Below are 11,325 nucleotides of genomic sequence, written 5' to 3'. Positions count from 1 at the left end.
TGATTTTTATTTATTTGCATTATTATTTATACCGTGAATTATACAGCAACATATTATTACCAGCAACCGTGTTACCTATTTGTTTATTATAGTTACCTTTATGTCATTAGCTTATAAGCCTACACACAACACATACATACACACCTTACACATCACCACACCACATAGCTCACTAGTATTTGCGCGGCGAACCCAACCAATTCTAGCTGAGCTATAACATATATACACACAATATATAGGGCGGTCGGTGTGTGAGTACTGCGCGCGACGTAACGGCGACCGGGCACACTGTCTATTATTGTTTTCTACCCGGCGCAATCACATACGGTTGGCGAATTGACTATTTGAACTCTTGTTACGAATGTATAAGTGTTGAAAGCATAAGATAATAGTCACATCCCAAATAATAGATAACCAATTCATATAATATTGCTGTTCGAATCACATCAATATCATACATAGAACTAGGTAAGGAGAAAAATATCTCTTAATACCTATATTAAGTGTTAAATATGAAAATCAAAACACGTAATATATACGTATATATACCGCAGTGACTTTGAGCATCGAATTCAACCATGTATCCACGAATACTCAAGTAAATTAATTAACCATTTAATATACAAATCAGAAATTGTAATGTATACGCCGCAGTGACTTCGAGCATAGAACTAAACACCGTATCCACGAATACAACTAGGTACTATGTAAGTACTCAGGTAATTTAATTATAATGTATCATAATATATTTGTATAGATATACGTTAGCATAACATACGAAATGTAATAAAGTAGTAGAATAATTATATGTGTCCTTTAAACTAATGAAATTAAATCACTAATCAACGTTAGATAAAACCAGATCACACAAATACATATTATGTACATCCATAATATATAATACATTTTATAACATAAACAAATATTAATTAATTATACCGTTTATTAAAACGGCGTTTAACACATTTGATTATTTGAACGGGTCATCTACCTCCCCGTCCATACAATATTTTACGTAGAATACCTATATATCACCATTCACCATATCCAAATACCCTTCATTTTTTCTAAAATTGTTTTTTTTTTTTCATATTTTTATTCTACTGAACGTCATACTTTAATTTTTGTGGAAAATAACTTATTTTAATGAATAAACAAAATGTTTCCGAACTAGGAGGAGCTATTAAATCTTTTCAATTTTTGACATCAATTTCATCCTATCCAGGGGCTGTATTACTTTTTAATGAAATATAATTATAACTTTATTTCCTCAGAACAAATTGGTTCAAGGAAAATAAAATTAGGATTAATACTAGTTTTAGATATTGTTTTAGAAAAATGTATTTTAAAATCCAAATTACGTCCAATATATCAGCAAAATGGTCGTTTAATTTATTACAATTAATTTCGACATAATTTTGATTTTTATTAACAACGTTGATTTGAACTTTGTAATAATTTTCTTTTAAAATGTCGAATTATAATGTACCATTTTTGATTTATACATTTTTGCTATACATTTTTTTCTTTTTATTAATATTTATTTCGATTTTTTAGGTAGATGCAATAATACCTTTTTAATCCAGGGGTTTTACTTCTCACCAGTTTAAGTTCACGTTTTATTTTAGGATAAATTTTCAAACACTATTACCACATTCTTAATCTATTAGTAAACTAATTTTTCTATAGTTGTCACATTTTTTATCCATCAATGTATTTGATGAATTTTATTTAGCGGCAGCAGTTGATTTGTCGTCCATATTGGGGTCACTACACTAGCTATCATAGAACATTTTAGACGCCTGAAAACTTTTGCGGATGACCAATAGATGAATAAAAATTTGTTCGTTGGTCCTATTTATATTTTTCAGAATATTACGCAATATGTATTGAATTCAGCTGGAAATTCTTCAATTTTCGACACCTTCATCTTCATCAAATAGCAGTGTAACGTCTCCTCTTCACCTAGCTCTCGCGGGTGTCGTTTTGTTTATATTAACGAGGTCTCGGAGACTCGACCTCGGTGTGTGATATTATTACTAGGGATCAGGGTTACCTTATGTGAAGCAAAGTACTCAATGTGTATATATATATATGTGTCTGTTATTGAATATTAATGTATTGTTATTACCTACTACAAGTTACAACAGAGAAAGTATACTTATAAATTATAACTCAGGGTTACTGATCGGGCCATGGTGTGCCGTGGGTGCCGATGTCCAAATGTGGGTTGAGCTGGTCTTCTGTAGGTCCTCTTCAGGTCGTTGTCAACCATCGAGTTCCACTATCGGCCATCCACTCTGACTATTGATTGCCGACCATAGACTCCTCCATCGATTATCATAATTTATAACTATTGACTGTTGACTGTTCACTGTTCACTTACGACTCTCGACTTACGACTTACGACTATCGACTGTTGACAGACTTCTTACGACTTTTCGCTAGGTGTCCCGGTCGTATATTAACACGATGCAAGCTAAACATCGCGTCAGCAATATATATATTTCATGCATAATATATACACACTTGCCATTGCTAACACTCAGCATATTAGCCGTGCTCAACGTAGGGAGTAATGTACGATGTCGATGACGACATTCGTTACAATAGTATTAAATTTGAATTCAGCAATGATATAATATCACTGTATAAGAAAAACGATTCTGAGCGAAGACGGTTTGTCAGTCTAGGTATTAGACATACCTATTATAGGTATACTTATCTATAGTATTAAAAAAAAATTGACCTATAATAGGTATCAATAATAAATTCCAAATTAATCATATCACAATATCCATTAGCAGGGCCGTATTAGCGCATAGGCACTATAGGCACTGTGCCTAGGGCCTACGAACTTTTTGAGGCCTACGAAAGTAAAATGTGTGACTACGATTTTTTTGTAATATTTATGCTTTTTTTTATTATTATTATAAATTAATCCGTACGATTGAACACGTTAGCACAACAAGTAAAATATCATGTATTTAAGAATGATACCCCGATTACTGTTTATAGTATATTTTTAGGAAATAATAATTATAAATAATATATCGTTTACGTAATAGAAACAATAGTTTATTATCGACTGCAGGTCGGTCGCACCGCGTATGACTGCACGGTACTTACTAGTCTCTGTAAATGATGTTGCAGTTCAAATGAGTGCTAGAGATAAATTATAAATTCAAACATTTTATGTTATTGACAAAGTGGCCGAGCGGACTCAGTCGTCGGTTCTAATCTCGGTCTCGGGAGGCACTTCTCTTCGGGCAGACACGGTGTCTGAAGAGAGAGGCCGCCATCCCCCACCCGGGCATGGCAAATACTTAATGATGCCCACATGAAAATTCTGCCAAACTAAACAACGTGTTGCAAAATGGTATTAAATAAGTTGTTTTTTATGGTTTTTGACATATAATATAATAATTAGAGTAAAATTAATTGTTTTTAATATATGTTAAAATTGTTATCATATAAAAAGTAATAAAAGTTTAGATTTGATTTTTATGCTGCAAATATTTTTGTTTTTAAAGGATTAACACTAAGATTTGACACTTCCTCTCCCAAACAAAAGGTTTCTTAACTATTTAAACACTGGACATTACAGGGCCATATTAACGTGCATGCACTTAATGTCTAAATGTACTGTGCCTAGGGCCTAGGGCCTACGATAGTTTTAATCCGGGCCTGTCCATTAGGTAACGCGTTATACATCAACAACAAACCGTGGTACTATCATAGATATATAATAGTATACTTTAGAAGTTTCAAGTACCCACGAGTAATATTACACAATAACTAAAAGAGTTATTCCAGGTTTTTTAATATGTAATTTCGTCCAAATTTGAACTTGAAATGACTATAAAAATAAACTGTGCTTATGTATTTCTTAGAATTTTTGGTAACAGAATTAAATATTTACGTGAAATCTTGTTTTAAATTTTCAATCCTTAGATATAATAGTTGAATATTTTATAAATTTTTAACTACAAAATAATTATTCAATTTTAAATTTGATAAATTTTGGCAAAAATTTGAACTTCAAATGCTTATAAAAAAAATTGTGCATATGTATTTTTAATATTTTACAATTGCTATTGTAACAATATATCAGGAGCCTTGCATTAAAACTTTCACGCATTTTTACCAAACAAATACAATTTTATTGATATTTATAGAAAAAAAAATTAAAAAATTAGAAAATGACAATGTCCGTAAGCAGCTCAAAAAGAGTCAAGTTATTTTCAAATTCTTATCGTGTATAGAAAATTCTAATATAAACATTCAGTGAAGTGTTCAAGTATCTACAGTCATTCGTTTTTTAATTACAATAAATAAGAAAATCGTTACGTAAAAAATCGAGTGAATATCAAATGTTGTAAAAATATGAATTTCAAACGCTCATAAAATTTAATTTGAGTTTCTTATAGAAATTTTTTTTTTTGATAAAGGTAGATTAACCTATAAGGAATCTTGTATTACATTTTAAAATCTTAGTTCTAAAAAGAAAAATTTCTACGAATTATTAACTCAAAATAATTTGCTAATATTCGTGATTTTTACATATTTTGTCAATTTTTGAACTTTAAATGCTAATAAAAAAAAACTGTGACTAAGAATTTTTAATATTTTTCAAATCTCATTGTAACAATATAGTAGGAGCCTTGTATTAAATTTTCAAGTATTTTTACTCAACAAATAAAGTTTTATTGACATTCATAGAAAAAAAAACTAATTAAATTGGAAACTGAAATTGTCTGTAAAGTGTAAACAGCTCAGATATTAATATTTTGAAAATTTTATCATGTATAGAAAATGGAAATATAAACAACCAGTGAAAATTGCATGTATCTACAGTCATTCGTTTTAATGTTACACCAAAAACCAAAATCAATTTTCTCGAAAACAGATTTTGCGTAAAAATTCCCGTTTTTCCTTAAATTTTCTTTTGTTTTTCATGGCGCTTTTGAAAACTATTGGAAAAATTTTACTTTTGACCCCCCAAAGTACCAACTAGATTCACTTTCCTATCAGAAAAAGTATTGTTGAAGAAAATCCAAGCACTTTTACTGTCCTAAAAGGTGATGACAGACACAAAAAAATAAAAATAATAAAAAAAAAAAAAAACACATCATTGTAAAATCAATACATTCATCGTTTCACTCAGAATCTAAAAACAATATGTATGTCCGCTGTGAAATTAAGGACATAGGTGTATACTCATAAAAAAGCTTCAAGTACCTATGTTCTATATGAACGTCCCAAACTAATAATGATTCCGAAATATGGCCACTTTCCTATAAACGAACAATGTGTGCTAGTAATTACTTATATATCTTCTGACTTCTCTATAAACGGGAATCAGTAAAACATGTTAACGATTAAACATTATTATGTGTGGACATTAACATTGTACACATATTTTATGTCGTAGCATATTTATTTTATGTGTTTTGATATGTATTTCATGTATCAATGTATTATGTATTAAAAGATATTATTTACATTTAATATGTATCGACATTTTTTTTTTTTTTTTATTACGTAATTTTTAAAAACGTAATTTAAACTTTAAAACTTTTCGGGTATCATTTGTTGCAATTTATCGACTTATTTAAATTTTATCGGTAAAGTATATCTATTGAAATTTGTATGTAATTGTATGTATTTGTAGTTGAAATTGGATATTTTTGTAATCGAAAATCGTATGTAAATCGTATGTAGGTACATGAAAGCTGTATGTAAGTAAAAAAGTAGAATCTATCGATTATCTGCGTTCGCGATTAACCTATGTAATTTTATATTAAATAAATACATTTTTGATGTAATTGAATACGATTAGTATACAAAAAAAATGTTGTATATTGGACATAAAAATGCTATAATAAGCTACTGTTAGGACATTTTTTAACTGTTAAAAATCCAACTGTCCCCGAATGAATATATTTATTGTCATTCACACGAATAAGCACGACTGTTGCCGAAGTCGATATTTCACGATTTTCCCTGTATTTACTTTCACACATTACACCAGCTCCCACAAACAGGAGATAATTACTTGGATAATTTTAAATTGCATTGGACCGACTAATTAGCTTTTGGGTATAAATATATAATATATTACATTTAAGATTAATACAATATAATATCATTATATTTTTATTATAAAATGTAGTACATATTACACTTAAGATAATAAATTATTCGTTTATTATAAAAATGAATGGTAATTTTTGAAACAAAGCTATCCGTTTCTATAAACAGCTGATTATAGTATTTTAATTTTGTTTTCAGCCAATCGTGTTCTTAAATATTATGAAAGTATTATATGAATAATTAATAATAATAATTTTTCTTAAATTATCTACCTCATATAATTTGTATAAGTGTTAAATATTTATTTTTTATGTACTTATTTATTTATTTTAATACATATTATCTATTTCATTAATTATTGTTTATACTGTATTTATTATCTATGTTATAAGAATGAATCGTGATTTTGGAAACGAAGGCATCCGGTTCTATAAATATATAGTTGATTATAGTATTTTGATTTTTGATTTCAGCCAATCGTATTTTTAAATATTATACAAATATTATACAAATAATTAATTATTATTATTATAAATTATAATTTTTCTCGAATTTCCTACAAAAAGTCACATTTCTTTGAATTTATATCCAATATCGTAAATTTCCCAATAAACAAATGTAGACGATGTTAATTAATGAAATTGGACCGATTAATTAGTAAATCATATTTTGAGTATATAATGTATAATATTCACACCTAAGATTAATACAATATATTATTATAGTAATATTATAAAATGTAATACTTATTACAATGTATTTAATATAATTTATAAGTAGGTACCTAAACAAATGCAATTGGATACAATTGAAAGTGCAAACACGATTAGATATAACAATTAAACGTAGTATGTTATAATATGATAACATATAGGATATTACATATAATATAATATAAAGAAGGTAATAATATGATACAGTGCAATTTATAGTTTGTGGTATATATATATAGTGATGTTTATTATGTAACTAGCAAGATATGTATACTTAAAAATATTGTTAATTTTTTAAAAAAAATTACGATTCTTAAATTGTATTTAATTGGCTTTTAAACAACGTCTGGGTATAAAAAAAACAGACACTGGAGTTTGAGAAATATTAACACCATTTTGAGGCTTATCTGGCAATTGGATATCGGTCGGAATTCGTATCTCAAAATGTTGAATCAATTTTGCAATGAACATAAATATATACGTCTTAGCCAATTTCTCTCCAAGGCACCTTCGTTTACCTACAGATTAAAAATTCAAAACTAGCTGTTAAATATTTGACTTAAATATTAATTATGATATCAAAATGCATAATATAACATATACTAACCAACACCAAATGGCATAAGCCAACTATCATTTATAATTTTTCCTTTACTATCCAAAAATCTTTCCGGTCGAAATACCTCGGGATCACCCCAATGCTGCTCATCCATATGAACACTCCATATACTCGCCAATACTAGTGTATCCTGAACATTTTTTTTACAATAATTATTTATAACACACTTATAGATAATACATTTATATTGTTAACAAAAGCGTTATCATACTTTAGGTATTATATAGTCTTGTAGGGTGGTTTTTCGAATAGTTCTATTGGTAGCGATTGCTAACGGAACAACGTTACTATGTCTCTGAACTTCCATAAATACGGCTTCAAGATAGTTCAATCTGTGATAATTACGAATTTTGTTAATAAGAATTTTCGATGGTTTATAATAAAGCCAAAAACTACCTTTTTCTATCTGAAGGAAGAATTTCTCGATCTCCAATTACTGCATCCAACTCTGCACGTACTTTGGTTTGAATATCTTGATTCATAAGGAGATGTAAAATTACAGATGACAACGTGATGCTTGTGGTTTCTGACCCAGCTAAAAACAAATCCAATAGTATAACAACAAGCTGTTCTTCTGAAAACGACCCCAGAGATTTTTTATTTTTCTCAATATCCATCAAAAATGCACTTATAAAGTCTTCTTGATCATTTTCACTGCATTTGTGCTCTTCTACTGATTCCTATAAGAAATTTCAAAGATAAATGAATAAATAATAAAACAAAACTATTTGTCTAATTTTAAATTACTTTTAATAGTATATATAATTCGTTAATTATTTGTTTGAGGTGTTTATTTCTAGACAATTTGGGTGCTAAATACCGAATGAATGGCCACTGGTTTAATATCCCTCCTGGCATATCTAATATTCTAAGACTTTCATGTATTAATTCTACAACTCGTGCAAGTCTAGAATCATTCAATGAAAATCTACCACCGGCTAACATTGCCCAAAGACCGTTTAAAACTGATACTTCGAATAAGCCACGCACTTCAATTGATTTACCATTCTAAATTAAAATTCAATATAGTAATTTTATTCTTTAATAATAATTGGTAAAAAATATATTGAAACACATACCTCATATTTTCTCGTTATGTCTAATACGAGATCGTTGACTTCTTCAATTACAATTTTTTCCATTACATCACCACAAAATCCCAATTTTTGTAAATGTCGCATGCAAAATTTTCTCTGCTCGGTCCACATTGGTCCATCAACAAATACTATGCCTTATTTTAAAATTTCATGAATTATTGATAAATTTTCAAAAAAATGTATTTGGTAAACACACTTACCTAATTTCTTATAAAAAGCTCTGGTTCTGAAAAAAAATCCATCTGCTTGTCCATCAAAGTCGTCTTTGGACAATACTTCTCGTACTGCATCATATCCAGAAACTACTACTGTTTCTATTGGACCAAATTTTACAGAATACACTTGGCCGTAACATTTGGCCAACTTATCCCAAACCAAGTGATAGAATCCTAATTTATTCTTGAGCTTTTGGATTTCTAAAAAGTTGCCAAGCAAAGGAACTCTTGTTGGTCCTGTAAATATTTGTTTTGGTTCGTCCGTTTAGTAGTAATTAATTTCTTAGTTATAATTGTGTTCTACTATTCTGTATTTAATCATATAAATTGTGACGGAGCAGCCGTCGTAGGACTTCTAATCAGAACACAGCATTTACGAAAACACACTAGCGTAGGTGCTTAATAGTGAATTCGAAACCCCTTTAGTCACCTGACATTCCCATCAACCACGGTTATGGATAGGGGAGACCATGAAAAAGACCACGAAACCTTTCGTAACCCAAAATCTGATAATACCAGATACATTCACGGCATAACATCAGTCTTCAATCAATTTCCATACCTACACCATTATAACGAACACTATAAAACCCTAAGTCCATCGAGCTACAGCAATACTAGAAGCTATCCAAGCATCGAACTCCGACGTCCAGAGCACCAACGCTCGTCAAGATGACCCAGTGCCAGCCAACCAGTGACATACAACAAATCGCCCACCTGCTGTACCGGCCTCTTGCTTAAGTAGAGTCTAGTCCACCGGCAGGAGACAAACGGTCCATCAAGAAAATCATACGACAATCGACCCCACGACCACCCGTCGAAGCGTCTCATGCCGAGCGAAAATCATAAATCCGCGAGCCGTGACCTAACGGCGTATAGAGGGCTCTGCCGTGTTACACTGGATCATACAACGCTATAAACAACGACCACTACACCGGGAACTCCAAGATACGGCAGGAAGCCACGCCGCTGAACCACCAGAGGACCAGGAAGCAGTCGCTCCGAAGTCGAGTACGGACAATCTCGTCCACGTCGGTCCACTTGTGTAAGCCTGGCCGACAAAACCGCGACACTAATAATTGTTGTACGTTTATTTATTTCACGAAGCCGCTGATCAATCAGCGTCTTACCGTTTCAAAGTAATGATACTATTGAATCAATTACGATAAAATACCAGTGGATATTGGATATAAAATTACTAATTATATCAGTGTTATCGGGTTCTCCCAAATTAATGAATATAATAAATGCGTATTATACATAAACATGTACCTATGTATTACTATTTTAAAATCAGTATATTTCTTCAAACTTCCTACAATAGTGTATAATACATTTTCATAGGGTGAGTGTGCAGAGAAATCTTCTAAAAGCCCTTGTTTTCGTCATGTTTAAGCAAATGTGCATTGTGTACCTGGCTGTAGATTAATAATTACTTCTCTCGACTCCTAATTGGTGTACCTCCACAGATATTTTCAATAGGAGGGGTTATAAAAAAAATTATATGTATACAGAAGTCCCAGAAGTCCCGTATAACCCTTAGTATCTCCGTGGAAAATCAATATATTTAAATGCAATTTTTTTACAGTAATAAGTATGGAAATTCTGATTGAATAACATAATATTCGATTTTTTTTTTCAAAAATTCAAAAATTTTTTTTAGGAAAATAAATTTATTAAATTTCCAAGATAGCCATTTTGTTGATCATATTTTTTAAAACAGTTCAAAAAAAAAAAAATATTAAAATTTAATGAAAATCGCCCAAGTTAGGGCTAATTATTATTTTTAATTTTAGCCGAAAAATCAGCGTGATTGTAATAATGAACATGCGAACCGTATTTTGCTAATGCCGTATGCATAGGTGACATAACTATTATTCTTAGAAATTCACAATATTGTGTTCTTGATTAATATTCAATTTTTAATGAGCCAATATCAAACCTACTTCTTCTTCCTTCGTTCATCGAATATAATATGACAAGTCTGCAGTTGAATTACGGTACGTAAGTAATTAACTTTAATTTATTATATTATTAAATTTTTATGTATATGAAAAGTAGAGTGTGTAGGTTAGGATAGGTGATATTTTTTACATTACCTACTAAACAACCCACTCAATAAAATCATCTAGGACCAAAAATACCTACCTATATAATAATATACAATGGATCGTCAATTATCAGCACAAATTTGGATCGAGATGGGGAGTGCGGGTAATCGATTTGTGATTCTAATCAAACAATGGTTGAAAATATACAATAAATGTATATTTCAATGTTTTATATATTACATAATTAAAAATACAACTGATGTGGGCACCTACCGTATGTATAACGTACCTATAGCCATTCAGCATAAAATATTCTATACAATATACATAATCAGGGCTCGTAAGTTCATGCATCTGCATGTTTTTTTTGCTACACAGGAAAACATGCTAGCTGAGATACAAATCCATTTCATAGCAATAGTAATAATCAGGGCTCGTAAGTTCATGCATCTGCATGTTTTTTTTGCTACACAGGAAAACATGCTAGCTGAGATACAAATCCATTTCATAACAATAGTAATAATAATATGAAGT

At 30.1% G+C, this 11,325-nt stretch overlaps 1 protein-coding gene across 2 annotated transcripts in view; it reads right to left on the bottom strand.

Annotated features, from left to right (window-relative positions):
* Positions 1–6,892: 6,892 nt before the first annotated feature.
* Positions 6,893–11,325, bottom strand: part of LOC100160402 (methyl farnesoate epoxidase-like) — a 14,311-nt gene continuing 9,878 nt past the window's right edge. The window contains exons 2-8 of one of the 2 annotated variants that reach the window (XM_016809666.2): positions 8,726–8,977; positions 8,508–8,659; positions 8,176–8,436; positions 7,825–8,108; positions 7,640–7,760; positions 7,417–7,558; positions 6,895–7,327 (exon numbers count right to left, since the gene is read on the bottom strand). In XM_016809666.2, coding sequence (XP_016665155.1) covers positions 7,134–7,327; positions 7,417–7,558; positions 7,640–7,760; positions 7,825–8,108; positions 8,176–8,436; positions 8,508–8,659; positions 8,726–8,977 — 1,406 coding nt within the window. In that variant the 3' untranslated portion in view covers positions 6,895–7,133. Of the gene's footprint in view, positions 7,328–7,416; positions 7,559–7,639; positions 7,761–7,824; positions 8,109–8,175; positions 8,437–8,507; positions 8,660–8,725; positions 8,978–11,325 lie in introns of both variants that reach the window. The other variant, XM_029492153.1, reaches the window with a different exon arrangement.

The sequence above is a fragment of the Acyrthosiphon pisum genome, chromosome X, assembly GCF_005508785.2.
Source record: "Acyrthosiphon pisum isolate AL4f chromosome X, pea_aphid_22Mar2018_4r6ur, whole genome shotgun sequence".
NCBI lineage: Eukaryota > Metazoa > Arthropoda > Insecta > Hemiptera > Aphididae > Acyrthosiphon > Acyrthosiphon pisum.
The sequence above is the reverse complement of the archived record's forward strand: the minus strand, read 5'-3'. Positions and strand labels throughout refer to the sequence as shown.